General features: G+C 33.2%; 1 protein-coding gene across 2 annotated transcripts in view; it reads left to right on the top strand.

Moving 5' to 3' along the window:
* The window catches only part of LOC149425895 (hemicentin-1-like), a 440318-nt gene that overhangs the window by 326962 nt on the left and 87380 nt on the right, over nucleotides 1-25976 (top strand). For both annotated transcript variants that reach the window (XM_089645098.1, XM_089645106.1), the window contains exon 4: nucleotides 10712-10862. In XM_089645098.1, the coding sequence (XP_089501224.1) occupies nucleotides 10712-10862 (151 nt within the window). The remainder of the gene's footprint in view (nucleotides 1-10711; nucleotides 10863-25976) is intronic.

Raw genomic sequence — 25976 nt, 5'->3', positions numbered from 1 at the left:
CCTAGTTAAACAAACATTTCAAAGCTCTAAAGCTATTTTTTCTTTGGATTCAACCTTGTGAAGAAGGCTTTATTAAATTTACTCCTAGCCCGATGCATGATTTCTCACTAAGAATGTATTTTTTTCCATATGGTTATAGTTATTTAAAATTAATAGTGTGAGTGCTTATGGCTTACTTTTATAGGGTATTATTCAAAGTGTGAATGCCTTTCTGCATTTGAACAAAGGAAATTGTATGCCTTTAGAATTAAATTAACTTGCTTTTAAATGTGTACCCTACAATCATGAACGCTTCCACCTGTACAGAATAATGTTATTTGCACAATTCCTTCAACTTCTAAAATGTCAATATTTAGTTTGAAATGTAGGTAATGTCTCCAAGCTGTGATTGCTTTGAACTCGGAGGCATATTGAGCTTCCTTGAACTTGAAAGCTTTCGTTTGAAAACAGCAGATATGCAATTTACAAATGTTCCTCAAGTTCTTTGCCATGTTGGTCTTAATGGTAAAGAAGTTTAATTAAGTTGTTAGTGCCATCTAATGTCTGCCTTCAACATTATTAATAACAATTACGTATGTGTTTAGGATATGGTCAATTTAAATTTCTTGTCCTAGACCTAAATGATAGCGAAGATTGGTGACAATCGATTTGGACAACGTATTGTACACTAACGAGAAAACTTCTGTCCCTTTTCAGTGGCTTATTCCTCAAATTACCAATCACTGTCTGTATTGTCATTAAATGAAACAAACACTTTGTTTAAATCTAATTTTACATTAAATTAAACAAACAAACGCACTGAACTGACACTAAAATTTTTATTCTTTCCAATATTTACTAAAACCAAAGTAAATAATTATTTTTTTTGATTTTTTTTTTTAAAACTGTATCTGTAAAGTAATAATCTACAATTTTTTTCTGTTCTGGATTAAATGCTTTATTCTCACGTAGAGTTTTAAGACGTTACCGTTATTGCATAAATCTTTTTCTGAAGTTTGCAAAATTTCTTACCCATGAAATAAAAACATCGCATTTTTGCACAATTGCGACTGGTCAATATTTCTAACGCAACCTTCGAGACACAAGTTGCAAAGTAAAACCTAACTCTATAACATCCTTTTTTCTATCTATATCTGCTTACCCTTCTAGAATGTATAGATTATACGTACATACTGAAAATGTAATTCCAAGCTATTGATCGAACCCGGTACACCTTGAGAGGGAAGCAAAGTTATAATTTCAGTACAAATTTTAAACTTTTCTGATTTCCTCCCAGAAGACTTCAATATTCAGAATGAAGAGATCGCAATTTCTCCAATATATATATTTTTTTCATACGTGTCCTACATGGGAACTGCTGGTTTATTTGTATTTTGAAGTTAACATGATAATACTTTGACTTCCTCGTAATATTGTAGTCTACAAAGTACCAATCTAAAAGTTTGGAAACCAATGTATTTTATCTTCTTCGATATCTATGAATTTACATTGTGTATTATTTTAATTAAATGAAAAGAAAACTTTTTTTAAACCACTAATTTTTAATAAAAAAATATCTAAATGTTTCAAGACCAAAGGTTCCTTCGTGAAAATTAATACAGTGAAACTTAAGACATATAGATAGCATAAAATAAAAATAAAACCTACACGTAACATAAACACACATCACTCACAAACACACAAGATTATTTTCATTATATTATTTTTTTAATTTTAAATGTATTATTATGTATTTCGTATTTTTAATTTTAAATTTATTATTTTCTTTTCAAATTTATTATCTTCTCTTTAAATGTAATATGTAGATTAGATTTTCATATTATAAAATGAAGGCCTCAGCACGGGCAAGCCACCCAGTGAGGCCTACATTACTGGAAAACATAAATTGTAACAAAATAATGTAGGTACCAAATAAATAAAGCCTAGTTGATTATTATGTATATATATTTAGTAGCCTATCCGCTTATTATAATATTTTTTGTCGATGCTTATTAATTTGTCTATTCTTATATTAGTCTTATATTTCATTGTACTTTGCATCCTGACGAAGGAACTGTCGGTTCTGAAACATGCAGATATTTTTTATTGAAACGGTGAATAAAACATAGTTTTGATATTTTTTTCAAATTATCCTTTGAAAATACCGATAACAAGAGTTTACTGCATAAAAAAGACGAGAATAAATAAATTATCTTATAATTTAACCGATTGTTATTTGGAGTATTTTGTGGTTTGCTAATTATATGGAATTTGTTAAATAATTAATGGTAGAAACTTAAATATTAACAAACATCTAAATCTGTCAACCTGGCATTATCCTACAGATAAATGCAAAGATAAAAGTACCCGACAACTTCATCCACCGCACACTCATCAAATCTATTTAGCTAATTGAAATGTTTCTCTGCAGTTGCCTTGTATTTTCACAATCCTTTTTCGTTAATCTTTTCATATTATGATATTTTTCATCATAATCTGCAGTATAACCCATGGAAAGTTCTGGCGCTTCTGGGAAATGCCTTGTTCCTACGTCTCTCTGCAAGTTTCTTTTTATTAAACAAGGAAGTGATTCACCTCCAAACCGTTGAGTCCCTTATTTTCAGTTTGTGCTTCGTACATGTCCAACTTTAGCACCTGCCCATGTTTTTGGCGGCTCTACAAACGATCTTCATTCACCAGGCACCAACTTCATATTTGACTCCAAAGACTCTTAAGAAAGTACTCTCAAAAATCTCCAATACCCTTTTGCTATTTTTCATGTAGGTCCTGTACTCTAAGCCATAGCTAAGCACCGGTCTAATGAGTATTTTATAGAGATTGGATTTGGTCCTTCGCGATAGAAGTCTAGAAATAAACATTTTTGGAGACCGTAGTAACATCTGTTGGACCATGGAGATTCTTTGGTCATTTACGAATGTTTTCGTTATGTAACTGTTTATCTTAAAACTGATTTATTATATATTATACAGAGTTAAAATATATCTATAATCTTTCATGGTTGAATATCTATTATCGAGCACTCTGTAGCAGAAACCACATCACTCAATTTGATTGCTAGCTTTATACAGCTCCTTAACGTTTGTTTAGTGAATAATCCGATTACTAAGGGAACGTCTTCCAATCAATTGAACGTTTTTAATATTGAAGCTTTTATGGATAATATCTTACAGGTGTTTTCTTCAAGCTAAATTTTGTACCGTGGTGAAGGCTTAATATTTTTCTCCTTAGTGAAAAATAATGTTCTTATGAATTTCGTTCGTGAGATATTTTATCATTTATTTTATGATACAGTTCGTAAAACAATCATTTTAAAATTTCATGATCATCCGTCGAGAGCTATGAGCTCCTTTAAATATTTTTGCCTCAAGACATTTTATGTTTAAAAAAAAATTGCATATATTCATCCGCTCTACATAAAAGCTTCTATTAATTATGGGGGTACGTACATCCTATATATACTAGTAATTAATACATCAAAATATATTTCTTTTTGTAACAGAAGCAACATTGTTTTAAATTTTATATTCTTAACTATGTATATGCACCCGTTGAACTGCCAAACCAGTTGTCATAATAGGTACTAATAAATCTAGATGAAACATGAAACACGACAGGACACAGAAAATTAACAATGTAACGGTCTCAACTGGGAATCGAACCATCCCAATAATTTTTTTAAATATAAATCATAAAATATAACCTACTTATATTTCAATGTGAACAACCCAATTAAAAAGTTTGCTGGAAAGTAAAAACTTGAGATTTATTTTTATTTAATTATTTGAATATTATATTTGATTGCAATAATCTCACTAGGTATGTAACGCCTGTGTTGAGATGGCAATTTACAGAGTGGTTGTTAACTAGGTTTTTGTTTACACAATATTATGAAAATGCCAGATAAAATAAAATCAGTATTTTATTTTATTTTTAACTTAAACAATTCAAGAATGAAAGTAGAAGATGAAGACGAAGCGAATATAAAATATATGCTACTGTTATTGTGTCTTTATTTTGATTAGAGAACAATTGTTGGTGTTAGTTGAATGAAAAATTATTTTGCAAATCTGATACCAACAGTACAATCATGGTCTTAAGCTATTTATCGCATTATTGAATGTGCCACTCAAAAGCAAATGTTTCTCGGAACTAAGCCAGGAGAGGAAATAAATGAGATGAAGCGAGAAGCAACCCGTCAGTGAGCCTTCTGGTACATAACATAAGCGGTTCTTGCGTCACCCATAGAGAGAAGAAAATCCGTATTTTCTTAGCTTCAATTATCGAGCATTTGGAACCAGGTCACGATTGTTTGTTTGATGTATAGCCGGCTTTTAATATATATAATTAAATATAATCTTTTAATCTTTCAAGTGGAAAAGATTTCACTCGTGTACTCGTGGGAATAAAGTTCATTGGATAGAGATAAGCCAGCTTTTATGTGCCTTGTGCTTTGTGTCATTTGCCCATCCTTTAAATAAATTGCTAATTTCCCCTTGCATGCGGTCGCAACCGGCTGCATCGATAATTTCAAGTTCATCCTTTGTTTCATGCTGGATAATTAAGTTAATATTTTTCAACGCGTCAGTTTTTTATATGACTTTTTACGATGCATCTATTGATTATATTTTAATCGATAGATAATTACAACTCAATAAAAAAAATCATCAGATCTATCTTACAATAACAATACAATAACTATCTTACAATAACACTTAGACCACTCGACCATTGGGACTTATCTATTCAGCGTCATATTTGTCGATCTCATATTTCAAATTAAGTATTAATAATATTACACGGCTTCCTTTTTCAGTAGCTGCCAAAAATATGGGAAAATTAGTTGCAACATGATATTGTTAATTCTGAATTTGAAAATTTGAGATCGGCAAATATGACGCTTAATATATTTATCCCAATGGTCGAGTGGTTTAAGACGCCCATTCCGGTAAGACAAGAGATCCTGGGTTCGATTCCTAGTTGTGACCGTTTTATTTTTTTTTCTGAGTCTTGTTCTGTTTCATGCTTCGTTTAGATTTATTAGTTCAGATATTATCTTCTTCTTCAAATATATATTTTAATTTTAATTGCTAATTTGTTTACTTACGTTCAACAATTCTAAATTCCATTAATAGTTTGATATTAAATATTTCGTTCGACAACAAATACATGCAATTCGCAAACATCATTATGAAAACTTTTCACTTAGCCCATAATTAAAAAAATTCTTTTTTAGGCAATATGACTTATGATTATGTTGCATTGTAGTTTGTTTGACTTACCGTAATTACATATCGTTGTCATTTCTTTTATTTGAACTTACAATCTACAATAGTATAATATGTATGATAATGCTATGTGGATATATATAATGCTATATGGAAACATGTATATATTAGAAATTCAATTAAAATTTTGTACCACTGTTTATTAAAATACGTCACCATTTTAATAACGTCCATTAATTGATACATTTACTGACTCCGCAAACTTCAATAAATTGAACTGAAGTGTCCGAGAATTCCAATTTCAGGTCGATATAATTAAATTTATCAAAGCGTAAAAAGTTGTTCATTAGAGATTAATGATTAAATCGACTCGTGTTCAATCGACTTCAAGTATTAGGTAGTTATATTTCAAACAGCCACCCCAAAATTTCATGCGAATTCTCAAGATTTTCTTTATATAAATATTTTAGATTTTCTTTATATTTAAATAAATTTTGATATTGACACCCATGAGCAGTGGCGTTTTGCAGTGAGTTTTTAATCGAGGTGGGCAGTATGAAAAATGGCAAGTTAGTTATTTTTTTTAACTCTCCACCGACAATCCCTTCGTTCAAGTTATCATCAAAAATGGCTAAGGTGAAGGTGAAATGTCCTAATAACTTAACGATGTATGCTTAAAAGCCTAAATGTATGCGTGCACTGGTTGCATAAAATTTATTTATTTTTTCCTTGAAATAAAAGACTATGTTAATAAAAAAGACAATTTAATTTAATCGTTATTAAGTTAAAATTGTACTAATTAATAGGAGAACCATTATACGCCGTTGATTTCTACACTTTTCTCTTTTGGCAGTGGCGTTATCTTTATACCCAAAGACACGGTCTTTTTCGGCACTAACATTCGTCCCTTGAATGCGCATATTCAGACATGTACATTTTTTTCTATAGATTACAGTCAGCACTTGAATATGACATAAATATGGCAAACGTATTTATGCATACTTAGTTTCTGGCTTTGACACCTTAAAGTAATGCGGTTGATGGGTCACGCGCGGCCCTGCCCCATATTTTTGAAAGTATAGATTGATTTCTCGCAATGATTTTATATATTTTAATTTTATTCACATTTGTTTTAAGTGAGTACGGTTGGTAGTACTTATGTGCTTATATGGAAAACACGCCTCTGCTCATGAGTATACTTATTTTTAGATTCGTGACATTTAATCATCGCAAATCTTTTGGCAAAGCCTTCCAAGAGGCCGCTCTATAAGGATTCTCACTCCCGCGGCAAAAGGTAAATTTTCAAATTTTAAGAACGTCGGACTTGCAATTATATACCTTACTGCTTATATTCAAGATTATTTGACAATAGTATTTATTTTACACTTGAAATTTGTCAGGCAGAATGAAACATTTAACTAGATTTATTTTTACGTCAAGCGCAGACATCTGGATGTAGTGAATTGCAAAAGTTAATTAGGCTTTTCACTTCTGCGCGAAAATCTTTGAATTTAACGTTCTTCCTTAATTTCTTTCCGGGATATCAAATTACCTCGACGATATGAGAGTTAATAAAGTATGTTAAGTTCTGTTTAAGCGGGAACATTAATCGTAGGCAGTTTTTAGAAAGGAAAGTGACATTTAATTACAGCCTTAGAAATCTTCCCTAGAAATGCTTTAATTTACATCTGAAGAAAAGCTAATTCTTCGGTGAAGATCATAATTATTACTTCTGATTTTTAAGAATTCTTTAAATATATAATCTCATCGCAGAAATGTAATAAAATTGAAGCTTCATGTAATGAAGTGACTGGGGTAGAGAGGCAGTGAGTTGGAGAGGCACAAAAGCTGCGAAGTTCCGAGGGTCTAGGCTACCAGGCGAACTGCACCAGTGACTGGCGAAGGTATCTGGTATCCGAGAAACTAATCAAACTTTATAATGATGCTTTATTTAACGGAATCCGTTACAAACTTGAATCAATTCATTCAGCTTATATTAATAAACCAAAAACTTTCTATTGGAAATGTCGTGAGAACACATTTCATTTTAATGAAAGAAGAAACCTTTTACAGAACTGTTTTCAATCGGACTTAATAAGACCTAAGAAATTTATTACTGCCCTTTGCCTGCAGAAAAAATGCTCGTTTAATTTCACACTATCCCTATTTTTAACATAAGAAGTTATAATAACGAATAATGATTTTCAAAGTGGATGGATATAATGTTTAGCTCAATTCGTGGAGCGCCGTTAGCCAAGATTCAATCAATCAAATATTCCTTTATTCAAAGGCCAAGTTTCGATACTTATTCATCACTTTTCCGGATACCGTACCAGCTGTGGGAGCAAAAAATAAATATATCACGAGTCTTTATAAGTAAAATTGCTTTCCGAACTATCTCGGGTGTATGAGAAACGCGCGTTGAACCATATTGCCCTCTCCGCGCCCTTTATTCCACATAACTGAAGGCGAACTTCTTATCTAAGTTGGAAACAAAATCACCTCTTTCTCCGATAACTCTTAAAGTTTTTTATCCATCCCCAATCTAAATGAGGGCTTCGTCGGAAATGTTTACTGAGTTAAAATGTCCGGTTATCTAACTTACAGATCTCTCAGAGGGGATCTTTTAAAATTCCCCGAAATTAGAGATTTCGATAATGACGTAATGAATGCCTTTAAGTACAAAGTAACTAACTAAGTGGACTGAGAGATGGAATTCGGGAGACTTTTAAAATAGTATATAATTCGCCCTTCCGTCAGACTAACGTCAAAACGTGATTTCATTAGTTGGCTCGGTAGCAAACTTGAGATCTCAGATTTTCATTTAACTATAAACAAATCTCTTAATTAATAGCGACACTAATTAAAATCTATTTTGTAGGTAGATTTAATGTGTATCAGTAGCAGAACAAACGGTACTTTTGTACTCCCGAGGGAATGGGTTTTAGCTCGTATAGCGAGTAATCATTTTCTAAATTTAATATTTATCATTTCCTCCTGACGAACCTCGCTGGGATTTCATATATTAGTTGTGTGGTTTTGTCTATTTAAGCTTTCTAAAAGGCTTCAATTCTAAAAGTTTTCTATGTCTAAGAAACCTTTTTGATAGTATTTTAACTTAATATGCATGAAGAAAATAAACGGGTAATTATTGTGTGAGCATTTACAAAATGTGTTTCTGTACATTTATGATACAGAAAATCAGGTTTAAGCTCAATGTAATCAAAAACCATCAATCAACCATAGGATACGGTTAAATCATTCCTACAGGTACGAAAATACTTAAATTGCTGCTTTTCATTTTGCTGCCTCTTTTGAACTAATTTTCGATGTAACAAAAATTTTTCCCTAATAATAAAGATGACAAAACAATTTATTTAACGAATACTGTTTTCTAAATAATTAGACCCATTTTTTTATTGAAATCAGAGTATAGGTTAAATAAGGTTTCATAAATGATAAAATTCATGCATTCATGGAACTTTGGTCATATATTCTTTTTGGCAGTAGAATTGAAGATATGCAGAATCCGCACAAAACAAAGTTTTTTGTTGTTTCATCACTCTCATTGTTGCCGGACTGGCTCGGAAAAACTACCGTCGGATTTCTATAAAACTGCAACGCGTTAGAAAATGAGCATCGGCTGCGTATAAATCTGAATCTATTCAGTCCCTTGCGGCATTTCAAAAAAACGCCAACGCCGTTATCGTTGATTATTTTCAACTGTTAAATATAACCGTTGGAAATAACGCTGGCGTTGAAGTGAATACTATCAAAAATAATAAATACCGATCCTAATAAAATAAGGTAATCCCAACAGGTGTCCCAAATCTTGTGGTTGGACGTTGTGGCATTGGGAATGTTACAACCTTATTATTATTATTTTATATTATTTTACTTTTCACTGGATCGCTTAACGGCAGGTGCTAGTATAGTAGTATTGACCATATCGAATAGGAAAATCCACAAAGTCTAAGAAAGAAGGGAGAATTTTATAAAGAAGTAATACGTAATAGTACGAAACAAAAAGATCATTCGAAATTACGCATTATATCTATCGCACAGTGTAACCTACACTTTTTAGGCACCAAGACAGCTAAAACAAAAAACAGTCAAAGACTGCGTTGTAATATTATGAAGCGTATCAAAAATTTTACAAAAATTTTCATCAATAGCTTTGAACGTTGACTACATCGAGCTGCTATTTCCAATGGCTATTTGAATTTAGTACTCTTATATCGGACGTACAGAGCCAAAGTCATTATGAGATAACAAGATCTCAAGTTTTTACGATGTCCTTAATATTTTTGATAAAACCATTAAGATATCTGCGTCAAAATAAATATGATACTATAATATTATCCCACTTCCTTAATGTGCGACTGCTATAGTTAATATTAATGGGTTTTCGGCGCCACCATACATTTAAAAACTAATGTTTTGTTTGTTCAACACAGTGAAGAGATAAGGGTGATCGCTAATTACTCTCATTGAACATGTGTGAAATTTAATGTATAATTTTGTCCAATAAATAGAGAAGTAACTGGTACAAACAGTCACTTCTCATCCGAGAGTACTCGGGAAAGTACTTGTTTAATTTAATGTTTTCCTATTGCACCTGCAAAAACTCTCAAATCAAGGTGTCAATGTGTGCCGGTGCCCTATTGAATTTTCCGTATTTGTGCGGACTTCACTAACTTGGTCCCGTACAACTCTAGTGCCTTACAGTCAAATCAGTACAATATTATTAGAGTCATGCAAAATAATTTTCTAGACCTGGAAGATTTCATCTATTTAAGCTATTGCGATTTTAAGGTACCCATTACTTCAATTTTATAAGTATAGCTAATGACCACAGTTTTTCTTTTTTCGTGATAATTAGCAGTATTTGTATTTTTAGATGACATTACTAGCTGACGTGTACCCGGTGTTTCGCGGGGTTATCCTTATGAGATAGACATATACCACCGTGGACTTTTCTGTCGACCTTGTTGAGATATACAATTTCATAGCACATTAATTTTAAGGTATCTCATAAGGTTTAGACAGCATTAGCAATGTATGAGTCCAAAAAAAATTACGATATGATTACAAAATATCAACATTTTTCTACTTTCTATAAACATAATATACATGAATTATATATATAAAACTTTCGGAAGAAATTCTCTAAATGATATTGAAAACTCTATAGTAGTTTAGAAGAACTAAACGCACAAACAGACAATTTCCAATGTTTTGTTTGAATTTTATGAAAAATATCAGATTTTTTAGAGAACAATTTATGAGGAAGCCGTTTACAGTCCCGTTTTTAACGACTAATAATTTGAAGATATTTTCAATAAATCAGCATCACTCATTTTTCTCTGAGTGATCGATGGGCCTGACAGCTCAAGCTACCTGCATTGCTTGAAAGAATATATTAAAGATAGCTGCGATTTTTTTCTGGTAGTCTTTATTAATCTCTCCTTTCTGTTATTTTCTAGCAACCATTGAAGAAATAAAGGTGACAGCCCTGGTGGGGGGTGTAGCAGAACTGCCATGCGACATTTCTCCCGGCAACACCGAGATCTCCGACACTAACCCATCCTCTGTCCTCCTGGTGGTGTGGTATAAGGATGATGCACCAGTCTATAGGTAGGATACTAATGAATTTTATTAATTAATTAAGAATGAATCTTGATAAAACATTCTGGTTTTCTGCATTTTTAATCAAATTATCTGTTGATTTGCATTGCTAGAAGTATAAATTTGATTTTTCATTAGTACAAAACCCATTTGAATAAGTATTTATTATTGATTTTTGTATTTTTTTCTGCTGAAATAGGCAGAAAGGCGCCCAAACATTTAAAATCAGTCACACAAGTCGCCCGTAACAATGTTTACGTTATTTAATGTTGTATAATCATTTGTATATTTATCTGTAATATAAGTATATGTTTCTAATGTAAATAATTGTAAGAAAAAAATATGGTAAGATCAATGATAAAAACAAAACAAAAAATTATATAAATATACTAACTAGGTGTTTATAATTTTTTTATAGCTCCATCTATATATATATGGAGTTATAAATATGTCTATGGTCGAAGGTATAAATATAATATAGCATCAAAAGTCCTATTATCGTGGCTCTGGATTAGTTCGGACCCAAAGATGAAATCCAATTCAGTATGTTCTTGGTAAACCAGCGTCTTTCAGAGACAACTAGTCCTTTTATTTGTACTTCATTGGAAGATCAATCAATAGATTGGGAATACTAACTGCCCGTTCGTTTAAATGCCAATGTATTGTAGATAAACAATTGTGGTAAATTAATTTGTAATCGATGCATTGCATTGATTTGAAAGGCCTTTCGTGAGAACTTTATCCAATCAGAGTTTTCCCCGAACTAGCATATTATTAAATTCAACAGTGAGAGAACCTTCATTACTACATGGCAGGATGATAATTCCTACTATTGCGCCTATCTATATTCCGTTATTAGCTTCCAGGTAATTGGGTATCCAATTATTAATGAGATTAATGGCAATGCTCTAATTTTATGGGGTGTCGGCCTTAATGAATACCTCCAGATGAATATTCATCCGCAAATTGGATAACGATCGCAATAACAATGAGAGTTATTGATTCATTAATTTATACGCAATTTGATTGTGCCAACTATTATCCTATTTAGTTATTGCGAAATAATGCCCGAGATTTATGACTGAATAACATACCATGGAAACTACTCTCTTAGCCGATAGAGCCCTGGGAACTGAGGCCATCTCGTTAGATTGGTGAACTCTCTGTAGACGAACTAGACTATATAACGTATAATATCATTATAAATTAAATTAATATCATAGTTTAAATCACGAAGAAAATAGTGACAGCAGTGGATAATACTAGTTAGTTTGAAACATTAAATGATCTGCCTAAAATTACGTGCCCCAAATGAAAAACAACTCTTGAAAACTGAGTTCTTACTCATCATATTTTTCTAAAAGCATACAAACATATTTTTTTAAAAGCCACACCCCAATCCAACGCTTTTTTGCACCTCAATTAGTGCAAAAATCTCCGATTGAATAATTTTTTTGCATTATTTTACGCTTAATAAAATTTGTATCAATAATGAACAAACTTTTTTCACGTGATAAATACTTACCATACTGCTGACAATGGTGCTCTTGTCATGAACAATTACCCATAGCTATTATATTATGTCAGTGAAATCTTGAACGTGATGATATTTATGCATAAAATAATAAACAACCTATTACCAAAATACTTTTCAAACAAAATTATATACAACAAGGACATTCACAAATATAACAGTATATTATTAGCTTCGTTGTGTTTGACATAATGACTAGTGACATGTTCATGGTAATGGTGAGAGTAGATGGTTCATGGTCTTCTGGTCACCAAACTTGACACATTCCTATGTATTATTTAGAAGTGCGGATTACTGGGGGTGCAAAGAATTACTACAAACCTACATTTGTACGGGGTGGCGGCGGATGAAGAATTATACGATTTATTTACGGAGGAGTTTTGGTTTACGGTATTCCGAGAGTTCGTTTTCGTTATAGCCATTGAAATTGTTTTTTAATTCGTTTCGATGGATATTTCCGCATGAAACGCTAACGCAAAGTTAAATTCTTTTTCTGTTTAGGTTTTATAAATTAGTGTGGAGAGTTTTAAATCACATCCATTTGGGAGCTCTAGTCCTTTGTCCTTTAGCTGTAGAGCTTTATTTTGATATTTTTTAATAGATTTATGTGGGACTTAACCGTTGAAATAATAAACGTTCAAGAATAATCTTTTTTGTAAGAATCTCACTCTTCCTAGTCGGCTATCATTAATTTATAGCAAACGAAGGACGAAATGATAAATGATAACCATTTCTCTTGTCGGCTCCTGGCAAAAAATAAAATAAAAAAGTGCAATCTCTTAGGCTTTACGATTTACCAATTTGTTTTCAGGAACGTGAAAAATTAATGGTTATGGGAAGCACTTGTGCCCGTCCAATATCAACCTCCATCGAGCTTTAGTCTAAATTGCGACAATAGCCTTTTCGTATTAAGTCCTAGGAAAACCTTTTAGCAGTATTTTAAAGTTTTCCAATCTAACCCTACTTTACTGATAGAAGATAAGCCAACCTGTTAAAGTATTTAGAAGTGGTAGGCAGTGGTCTATTGGTACCTATGCTATAGTTAACCCATTAAAGAGTGTGATATGTTTGGCGGTCCGCTTGCGTTTTCTTCACAGTTCATTGCACACGTATACCTTTACTGATGGGTTTCATCCATTATCTTTGGAAACTTTTACCTTTGATTTTCCGAACTGGAATTACTCTTTAATTTGTTAATGTTTGCAATATTTATAATAGTTGAAATTTTTACCATTGATTTTCCGAACTAAAATTACTCTTTAGTTTGTTAATTTTTTGCAATCTTTATGACAGATGTAATTTATACATTTGTGTTTTTATATATTTATTTATTTATTTATTATAAGAACTTGTTGAAAATTTATACATATTTGTGATAATTCATCCGCCATGCTAGGGACGTCCCTGTGTTATGGCGGGTGATGTTTACAGATTGGATTTATAAAATAAGTTAATTATAAGTTATAAAGTTATGCAAATTAGATTAGAATATAAGTTAATTAGATTATACAATTAAATTAAATAATAATTAAGTAATAAAACTATACAAATTAAATTAAAAGTTATTAAATTATACAAATTTAATTGCATTACAAATATTAAAATAATGGTTTCTAAATGTATTTATAGTAATAAAAATAGTATTAAATATTAATAATAATTGATAATTAGTTAATAAAATATTTGCGTGTTCTCTTCTTTTTAATATCCCTCCGAGATTCAGGACTCATTTTGGACCAAATGTAATGTTGTCATTTTATGCGGTTAGGGAACAAAGTAATAACTATGCAATATTCATCCAATGTCGCGAATTTTTTACTGTTTGTTAATCTTTCATAATGACGATTTCCAAAGAAAAATATGTTCATTTTTTATTTGATTCTGAAAATATAAATTTTAACTAATGTGAAACATGTACTAGTTCTATTCGCTTCCCTTTAAATTCTATTTCAATTTTCGCGATTTAAAAAGTACTAAAAAACAAGACCCACCATGTTTAATAGAGGTGGTGAAACATTGTAAATTTTTATTCTTGTATTTGATTCGTTTTACTAATTCTTTGCTATTACAGATAATATCGGAATACTCACCAATTATTTCATTTGTAAATATAAAATATCGTTTCAGTATTTAATTTGCAAATAATAATTGATCATATTACCAAAGAAAATTATCAAATCGTGTTAAATTAGTGTTCATTTCGTGGCGGTATCAATTTAATTAGCCTTTCGCGGGTTCCCCAAGTCGGGAAATTCCCCACAATTAGTTCTCATTATCCTACAATGGATCCAAGATTCCATTTTGCACATCATGCCGAGAACATTACAAGTTTCCAACCGAAACTATAATAATATTTGAATCCATTATATTTTACACAGAAAGTATTTCTGGGGTAATGTAATTTAATATCTTACAACGGTTTGTTCGAATAATATTATTTCAACTTAACGTCGGAGCATTTAAATGACTTTCTTTACGAACAAGAAAACCCTTTTAACTCGTGTTAGCCGGACTGACTCAAATTGTGGACATAAGTTAACTTAATTTGTTTTCGTCTAAGTTCAATACGTACGGGAACTCTATTTCTTCAGCATATTTTTACCAGGAGGAAGTTTTTAAAATGTGTCACCAAAAGCACTGTTTGCCGGCGAAAGCTTCTGGGAAACAAGGTATGAGATATGCTCGGATATTATGGCGGTATGAAGGTAAATTTTTAATAAAGTTTGGAATATTTTGAAGGTTTTTTATAAACAAAATAATTTGAGATTGGAATTATAATATCAAAATTTAAATTCTCACTGCAGTTTTTAAAATGATACTTATATTGCTTACATTTTGTTAACAACCTGACTCGCCTTCATATCGTAAAACTTTTTAATATCTAAGATAAAAAGGATATTTTCTCACAATTGTTTTGCGAACAAAGGCTAAAACAATTAGGAACTACGGTCAAAAATATTATGGCTTAAAAAATATTATCATATGCATATATGGCAACAAACGCCTTTTCCGTTTTAATATATAGAATTAAATTAAATGAAAAAATACTATCCCTCCAAAACGCTCTGCTTGATTGGCAGAACGGAATGGGCTGTTTCTATCGTCGTGCCGCTTAATGTTCACGAGTTTTTAATTCTTGTATCGTATGAAAAAATTTATGTCTTGTTATCAGAAATTTATGAATCTAATAGATTCGCTAATTTTTTTTAATTTAAACTGGTTCTGAAAGACTCTTGAAGTCTCTTTCAGAGTTTCACTTAATAATATTTGCTTAACAACTGTTACATCTATTAAAGACCTTGGTGTCTCTCTTTATGGCAAGCTTTCTTTTCAGGATCACATAACTGCAATCGTTAATAAATCCCTCAAACTACTTGGTTTCATCACTTGAATCACTTCGGACTTCAAAAACGTAAATACCCTTAGAACTCTTTACTGCTCCTTGGTTCGCCCCTATCTTGAATATGCTTGTGTTATCTGGTCTTCTTTTTATGTTGTTCACATTCGACGCATTGAATCTGTTCAACATCGGTTCTTAAGAGGGATTGCTAGGAGGCTAGGATTAGAAAAAGGCAAATACTCATATGATGAAATTGAACTAACTCTAAACTTCTCTCCTTTGGAAGTCCATCGGGAAAGAAATGACCTCATTTGCTTCTTCAAAATTATAAATGATATTATTGATTCACCTACTCTACTGCAACTTATTCCCTTCAATATCCCTTCGCACAGACTCAGAAATAATGAACTGCTCTTCCTCAACCATCATTCGACAAATTATGGATATTATTCACCATTGTCCAGAATGTGTAGACTGGTCAACTCAAGTCAAAACCTTAACTTTTTTGGGATAAGTCTGAATGATTTTAGCCAGTCGCTAAACAAATGACGAAATATTATAAGTATCCTGTGGTCCTGACCCACGGCATAGTCTTGACTTGTCACTTTATTTTCTTATATTATATCTGCTTTATGTCTTTGCTTTCATGTACCTTTGTCTACTCCTGTATTTTTCATTTTACTGTATTCGTGTTATTATATTGTAATTTGGACGATGTCCGTTAATAAATAAATAAATATTACAAACGGACATTGATATGCAATTAAAAATATTAAAAAAACTGATTTCTATAATACATGATTTTTTTAACGATTGTTTTATTTTTTAAACTACAGAAATACCACTGTATATTAAACTAAAAAAAACATATTTAATTACACAGACAAATTATAAAGCTTATTGTCACTTCGCTGTTTATCATTTGGTATAAAAATCACAAACTTGTAAGTATATGTAAATTTTTAGATATAAATACAAATCTTTTTGTTACCTCTTTCTAACACTGCTTAAATCATATATGTATCTCACATTAATGTGAGTAATGCGTAATGAGATTTTAGTATTGAGTTGACCTTGATGGAAAAAAAGAAAGACAAAAATAAATCTATTGTGACGACACGGGCGTTGAAATATTGAAATTTTGAAAATTATTAAAACGATAAAATGTGCCGGAATTAAAATCAGAATGTCTTTATTAATATCAAATAATAAAAAAATGTACTGAAGTTCCTTAATAACGCATGTAAGCTTAGTGAGTAAATTGTAGGGTTATATGTTTTCAAACAATTAATTGTTTTATTGATTTTTTTACTTAAATTATTATTATAAAGCACTCTTTTTAAATTTCAAAATTGTATTGTGAAACAATGTGTACTTACTTATAAGTAAACAATAGGTGTCCATATATTTTTTTTAATAAATACCTTTATTTTACAAATATTTCATTAAAAAATAGGAAATATTGTTCGGTCAATTTGTAATGTAATTCGTATTATATTTTTGAATACCACGAAATAAGTTGACCACGTTGTTAAACAAGCCGAAAGAAGTAAGCAATAAATTAAATCAAATAAAATAAAAGTTCGTTAAGGACCAGGGCATTGCGAGCTGAAAGTTTGGCTGTACGTAGTTGGCCAGCCAAGTTTTCATTCAATATGCAATCAAAAGCGGGGAAAGTTTCTTATTGGCTATCAAGGCATTCTTTTCATTCCCCGAATAGTTTGGGTTTGCCGTAACCCGCCAATTGCGGGCTCGCTTTATGGCTCAGCGTTTCTCAATTTTGTTTGCCCTGCTTGGAAAAAGAATAAAGTATACCGATATGAAGATTTGCCGCATGGAGCTTGTAAGTGGATAGGATGCTATTTTTTGTTTTATTTCAATTGACAGATATTATTTTGAAGTTAAAATTCTAAATTTTCTATTTGTATGAATGACGATACAAAACATCTAGACTTGTTATTGTCTCAAAAAAATTAAGATAAAATATGGCAAGTAAAAAAACACTCTTCGGTCTCCAGTAAATTCTTATTTCAAACGTTGTTCGTGTAGGACAAAGATAATCATTAAAAAATATGTGTGTATGAAAGAAATTAATGTTTTTGTATTCGATGCGTGGAATACTACCACGACAGACATTACAACAGGGCTGTCAAAGTACCGTTGTGAAACATTTATCACAAATCGAATAAGCACGAAATTATGTAATAAATAGTATGGAATAAATGACATAGTAATATTATATCATGTAATCGGATTCTAAGGAGAGGAAGGAGTGGAACTGGTTGATAAAATAATCATGCTGAAGAAGGAATGAAACACTAAAGTTCCAGTAAATACGTCTCTAGTTTACGAAAAATTTTAAAATTTTACTAATACTGGGAACGCGTTTAGCAAGTCTACCAACTGTGCAATGTAAACCGGTGTCAAAAGGATCAATAATGCTTATTTTTTAACATCTTCACTATATTACTTCCTCTTAGATATATTCCTGGCTGTTTTGTTATTCCTAATGTTTTATGTACATCCTTTATATTTCTTGTTTTAATTAATACCTTTGTAATCTTAAAAAATATTATGTCTAAATCTCTAATATATGATAAATTCTTTAAGTTATTAATAAGTTGTCTTCTTCTAACCACAAGCGTCAGCTTTTAGGAGAGTGTATAAAATATGCTTTAATATGTTTTATTTACTAAAAATAAAAAATAAAAAATATACATCATTAGCTTCAGTAATAACAGTATAACAAAACAACATTCATATCTAATATCTGTTGTGTAACCAATGACGGTTTCCAATAAAGTGCGTGTCTGCAGTGAACCTCCATTAAAAATTTGAGATTATGAAACAAAACTTATAATTTGCATTACAATAATATTAACAACACGGCCAACATTTGACGGCCGGCATAGTCCAGTGGTAACGCATTGGACTGCCATTCCGAAGGTCGCGGGTTCGAACCCGGCGTGCGCAAATAAATTTTATTTGATTAATTTGTGTTATTTCACAATTGATTAATTAAAAATTAATTAATTAAAATAATATATAGTATATTTGCGGCACGTTCCAGAGTGGAAGATACTACCAGTATCGCCCTGGTGTAAGACCACCATTCAGAATTGAAACGTTGCTCCAAATGGCTTTAGCCGTGTTTAGTGACTAGATCTGAATAGCCAGGTACTTCCCCACCTTCCTCTTTCCCTTCCCCACTTACCTTCAGCCTCACAACATCCCCCAATTGGGGATGCCATAGTCTCACTGGCTCCAGACGGGAGCAGTTGGGACTCTTGTGAGGTATTCAATATAAAAAAAAAAAAAAAACATGAAAAGGGATGAGGTTTATAAGTATTTAGGATACCCACAATCAAATAAATTAGACCATAGTAGTATTAAAAATGATATTAGGATTAAATTTCAAACAAGGATCAGGAAAATTTTAAAATGCAATCTATCTGCTAAAAAATGAGTAAAAGCAATAAATACTTGGGCAATACCTCTATTAACGTACTCATTTGGCATAATTAAATGGTCTAATACAGATTTAGCCATCATCCAAATTCAGCTATAGAACGAGTTAATTTACCTAGAAATTTAGGAGGTAGAGGTATAGTCAAAATAACTTCTTTGAAACATAATCAGGTAGAAATGCTAAGAACTTTTTTCCATGGGAAAGCTCATAGCTCAGAAATGCACAAAATAATTTGCAAGGCAGATAGAAATATTACACCTTTAAATTTATACGATGAGAATGCCAACATTTTTATAAATCCCAACCAGGAATTATTAGATTCCTGGTCAAATAAAATTTTACACGCAAAACACTTCAATTATCTCAACCAAACGTATGTTGACAAAATTTCGTCAAACAAATGGTTGAGTATTGGAGAGTTGAGGCAGAAATAGAAGGATTTATGCTTGCCATTCAGGATAGAGTCATTAATACTAAAAATTATAGAAAGCATATAATCAAAGATACAAATCAAATTGATGATTTGTGTAGAAAATGTTTGGCTTTTCCGGAAACTATAGAACATATTATATCGGGATGTTCTTGTAATGATTTCCCCGTCCCCCCTTATTCTCGTTAACGGATTAATGTTTTCGTCACGTTTGTTTTGCATCTTCTCGCGGTTTATCAACCCTTCAATCTTAACGAATTAATATGTCACGTTGTGTCAATTTTTTGTTTCGACAGGGATTAATTCATTGAAGGATCCTTTTAATTGGTTGTGGTAACTTTGGTTCTTTTTAGATGAGGCGTGTTACATTCTGTATGGTTTAAAAATAAGACAATGACCGACTACCCTGATTTTAACTACCTTTTCCTACCTTGTTTGCTCGCCCAAACGTTTCCGGTTGCTGCAGTTGATAATGTGCTAATATAATGAGACAATTAATTACAAATTAAGTACATGAAATTCACTATAGACAATTCAATTCAAGATGCACAAGATTCTAAGTTAATGATTTGACTATGGATTGTTAGTTTTGTGAGTTATTTCTATGAGTAGGTATTTTCGGGAATAGCTAGAGACAAAACATGTGTTGCTTTCGATTGGTCTCCGTCCAAATCCCACCCATCAACGTGACCAGCTCGAGAGCAGCCAAGTTGATGGTCCAATCCCAACACCTCCAGAAATGAATTGAATATCGCTCAGCGACAGATGAGATAATGACATGTTTTGCCTCCTGCCGGAGGGTGATGAAGGTGGAATGTGGGTCCTTGGTGGTAGCTGTTGATGTTGATGTTGATGATGAATGATGAAGATTCATCTTATACCGTTAGGTACAAGGAGCTGCTCTGGTCCGGTGGCATGATAGCCTGGTGTCAGGAACCATTTGGGTCACGTGGGTAGCGCGAGGTTTAGGTCGCGTCAACCTCCCCCAAATCGATGATGAGTTGAGCTTCGCCAGCATGCCGAAAATTAGGAGTCCACTCTACTAACCTCAAACATAAACATATACTGAAGTGGTTTGCATCAGCAACGTCAGGAGTTCGGGAGTCCCGTGAACACCCCTCTGGTTTACGCTCGTAAGGATAATGATGAATTCAGCTTCAGTTTGTTCGACTTCGCCTCTGCAGTCACGCTACTCCAAATAGCTCCTGGCTCCAGTCTATACAGCTTCCCGTTCCAGTAGAGGTAATGACACATATTTACCATATGTACAATACAGAACATACTTCAAGTCTTTCGTCCACACTCAAAATAGTCATGTCAATATTTAATTTGAACGGGGCGTCCATCCGACATAACGAATGTTTCCTAGACGGGAGGTTTTACCCCACTTCAAAGTCATGGTCATTCGCTCTATCGTTTGTTACCCTCCGTTCGCTTCAAATATCAAAGAATGGTAGAAATTGATATCCTCGACTTCCGGCGCTAAGGATCAGGGATACTGGAATCATCAGGTCGTGAATCTGAAATCATCCGATCTCCGTCAGCTCAAACGGTTTCAGTCGGAGTCAATTTCCAACCTAATTCTGGATGACTTCTCCTCCTATAGTGGGGTAAGTACTTATTGAATTTGACAGGAAGGACGTCAGAAATCGCCGAGACAACTTCATATTCGTCACGATCCCTTCGTTCTGTCAGCGAGAAAATCCTCACCATACGCCAGACAAGAATAGCATAGCCCTTATCCGCTTTGTTCCTTCGTCTACCAGCTAACTCAAGTAGGAAAGCCCATTAGCAATTTTCGTTCCCTTCGATCTGAACTCAGTGAAAGCGTCCTCTCACCAGCTGAAAATACTCGAAACAGGGGTCCATTCCAGGTGACTATCTAAGGCTGGTCCGCCAACACCTTCGACAGAAACCGGTGCTTGTACGGGAATAACTCAACCACACCAATAGCAGGGGAAAAAGCCGGCGCTGCTATACTAAAATAGACGTTATATCGGTATCCAGGGTTATCGACTTTGCTAACACAAGAGTCCCTATTAGGCAAGCCAAATTACAAATTTCGTTCCCTTCGCTTTTGTCGCTTTGGTAAGATAGGACAGCCTACGGAAAATTCGTACACTCCGTCCCCGTCAAACTTATGAAAAATGAAAATCTCACTTCATAGAATAGGAATGCCAGACAGATGAATTCTCCCGGCGGCTAGCTGTAACCCGCTGCGTTATCCCGATTCAAAATGAATGAAAAGAGTGATGTTTGAATAAGTTATATTTAATTAAATATATTTTATGAATTCCGTATAGAATAAGTTGAATTCCCAAGGAGGATACGACAACTCATTTTCAAATAACAGGCATTGAAGCATTTAATTTACCGTTCTATCCGTTACTATAAAAACACTGCATAAATACAATGGTTTGTGTTCTATAAATTTTGGCGCTAAATATAACTACTGGAGAATTATTAAATCATTTTTAAATTGCATAAAATAGTCTAACTCATAAACAATGTCTATTGTTGGATGATCTAAAGCGGTTTCAGGGTAACCGTTCTTCGTCCCTTTTTTAATGGCCAAGACCCGGTCTCGTAATTTACGGCCTCCTTCGCTAACGGGTCCCTATAGTGCTCAAGTTAAATACCCTTACTTCAAAATACAATTGGATTATTTGGTTTACATTAAGGAAATAAGTGTTAATAATTAGATTATAATAGACTTACCGATACATCTTAGTGTCAACAATCCAAATAATTATAAAAAAACAAACACAGTCACATGCAGAAAAACTCATGCTGTTAGAAAACCGCACCTTCTACACTAAATGATTTTAGCCGTGTTCGCGTCCCGACGATTAATTCTTGTTGACGCGCTTCCTAGTTTTTACTAACTCGACTTATCTTAAAACGCGGACCGATCCTGATTATTCCTGACCGTCTCCCAGACCTTGAAACTCTGACCCCCTTGACTTTATTTCCCGCCTCCCAACGTTTTCAAACTGACTATCTTGAACCGCTTTTTTCACCCTCGACTATCGACTTTCTTCTTCCGTTCTTCAACGCTGACTGTCTTGAACCGCTTTTTCTAACCACGACTATCGACTTCCTCCTTCCGATCTTCAACGCTAACTGTCTTGACCGTCTCCCCGCGCTTTCAAATCCAGACTCCCCCTCCCCAAACCAACCCCCCAAATCACCATATGCGATTTCTAATTTATGTTCTTTTGAATTCTGAATGCTTTTTGTTTTCAAAAGACAGAAATGCACTAAAGGAACACATCAATTATGGCCCTAGAACCTGTCACATTAATTTTAAATCGTTTCAAAACCAATAAATTGTTACTTCTCCAGTAGAATGTCTAATTCTTCGTTCAAAGGATGAAACTTGACTACCCCCAGTCCAGTGGCGTGTTGGCCCACCAGCATTTTAGCTCGGCTTACTATTATCAACCACCATCACGGAGGTCTCTGCCGATACAGTGCATGTTCCTTTTTTTTTTCTCTACCCTAATAAATCTAAACACTTGTTTTAAAATCAGTTGTCCAACATCTGGTAATCTCCTATGTCGTGAGACCAACTGAAAATTTCTTTCCCACCATAATAAATCAACAATAAAAAAAATTTATCCCAGGGCGAGTCCATCACAGCTCCCTTCTGGAAAAATAAGAGTGGGAGTAGATACGGAGATAAGCTATTGTCAGCTATTATTGTTCCATCAACTTAGCAGCAGAACACGTTTGAACTCGCCAATAATACTTTTTTTTTTCAAACCTTCCTAGGTTTCACTTGCTCCCCACTGCTCTGTTCTTGTTGTTAAAATTGTTAAAAACTCCTAATCCCTTTTACCTTTTATGTTATTTTTTTTTTTATATATATTTTTTTTCTACGAAAGATTTCCCAATCCGCCCCTGTCTCGCTCGACGTTCTTATCTTTCTCTGGTAGGTCCGTTATGGGGCCCTTTTGTTAACTTTTTGTGTGTTCCTGCCGTTGTTAATTGTTTTATGACTGAGCATACAGTAACCAAGATCTTGAGAGTTATTTCGCACTAATTATTTGCATTTTTAAGCGTTGGTTAATTTGTTTTGATGTTTTAATTCATGTGAATAGGACTCCTTCTATATGAAAAATCTATTAGTGTACCTATATGTTTTGCGGTAATTCAGTTCCGTCTAATTAGAGTGGATAATCTCTTTACCAATTTAATTGATAAATTATTTCTCGTAGAACCGTGTGTCTAATTTCCTATTGCTCCTTACAGGACGCCTGATAATAATAATTATTATTATTGAATAATTTATATAGCGCCGTTTTCGTGAAAAGCTAACTCAAGGAACCTAATATTGTAGTAGCTACTAATATTTTGATAAGAGTTTTGTTGAACAACTAAGTCGTATTATGGGAAAGGAAGTGTGGAGGGGGAGGGGAAGGAAAAAGGGGTAAACTATACAAATGAAATCTCTTTCAAACTACGCTGTCTTACATTAGCCAAACAATAACGGTGAATGGTGATCAGAACTCAAACATTGACCTCAGCGTGTCTTAGGCTATACTCTAATAGCTGGCGACCCACTTCTTAAAGGTACCGTGACCTACCAGAACCCACCACGCCTGAAGGAAAACGAATTGAGACTTCCCAACACTTCCAGATACTGTTCCAGCGTATTCACTTCTGTGAACCTACTTTACTGTCTCTAAATGGGGAAAGTAATTGCATCCCATATCACGATGCTTACGCGAAAATGTGTCATGTAAGTTTCGTCTGATGAAGCCCTCCTTCCACGTGCTGTCAGACCTACACTTCACCTCTTAGAATCTGTTGTAATTAAGCCAAGATTGCGTTGGCTTACATCAGGTTCCAGGTCGACGCCATTGGAGTATTTGATAGAACTTTAACGGGTTTATTCCTACGGAATATCGCGCGAACATCTCTTCCACATAACCTTGCAGGAACCTCGCAGGTCACCTTCAGCTAGACGCCTCCAACAGCGAATTACGCTCTTTTCATCCCAGAGTCACTCATGCCTTCTCACCCTGTCTGTCATTCCCTTTTTCATTGCATAAAACCGCGAAAGAGTGAAGCTTTCAGTATGCCGCGCTGATCCGCTCAGTTCACGCTGGCGTCTTCGTCCACGCGATAGCGCAGGAAAAAAAAACCATTTCTGCTTGCTAATATTTGTGTGATATTATTACAGCGAAACTATCTAATTCTCCAATTATGAAGTTTAATCGTTGGTCGAAAATCGGGACAGGGAAAGGTTTAGTAATGTTGATGACACTACCGAGGTAATTAATGTTGATTCGATGGGGAGTCTGAAAAGTATCAGGGAAACCCTAGGTATAAATATGTTTATATGTATACATATTTTTTTTTTTCACGAACCCTTTATTCATAATACGCAACTTTTATTGTTCACTGAATTTTTTCTAACATTTCAAGATAATATAAATCTGTTCCGTCGACCCACTTATAAATGGTCAAGTTCATAATAAGTGACGTAATAAGCTATTATTTGGTTTTGTCCCCCCCGGGAAGAGGCTCCGGTCTAGTAGTACAATACATCTTTGTTTAGATTTTACAACCGCCTTAACTTTCTCACCGTACGTATTATTGACTTTAAAATGTTTTGTTTAAATTGCACTCTCCCTTCAAAGTTGAACTTCAAAAAAAAACTGTTATCATAAGTGATTTTTTTTTGTTGTCCCTGGTTTTCTACCCCCAAAGTAACACGGGTATGTGCCTAGCATGGTGGTCGAAAAAATACTAAATGCATTTAATAAATAATTTCAATGAATAAGGAAACATAAAAAAAGGTTTTATCTGTTAATTCAGTCCTTATCGGAGGTTGGACATCAGCCTCTAGAATGAACTGGGTTTGTGTCTACTACTTGAAGAAACTATTTTCTCCCTCCACAATGTAATACCTTTAATAACTATGTCTTATCGGAGGTTGGATGACAATACAAAATTTTGTTTTACAATTTTATTTAAAATTTAAATAATCTAATTTATTCCCTACTGATAAATTCACGGATATTTTTATTACGGATACAATTTTATTTAAAATTTAAATAAACTAATTTATTCTCTGCTTATAATTCACAGATATTTTTATTTCGGATAATTTGCATTTAAAGCAAATAAACTAATGCGCTGGTTTAGGTCTACTACTGAAGGAACTATTTTCTCCCTCCACAATGTAATACCTTTAATAACTATGTCTTATCGGAGGTTGGATGACAATACAAAATTTTGTTTTACAATTTTATTTAAAATTTAAATAAACTGATTTTTACCCTACTGATAAATTCACGTATAGCTCAACTATTATTGTAGAAATTCACTACCTTCCGCAG

Source organism: Hesperophylax consimilis, chromosome 2 (genome assembly GCF_061612785.1).
Source record: "Hesperophylax consimilis isolate HC1 chromosome 2, BYU_Hcon_1.0, whole genome shotgun sequence".
Taxonomy (NCBI): Eukaryota; Metazoa; Arthropoda; class Insecta; order Trichoptera; family Limnephilidae; genus Hesperophylax; species Hesperophylax consimilis.
Note: the sequence above shows the minus strand (reverse complement) of the source record. Positions and strands in the feature narration are given on the sequence as shown.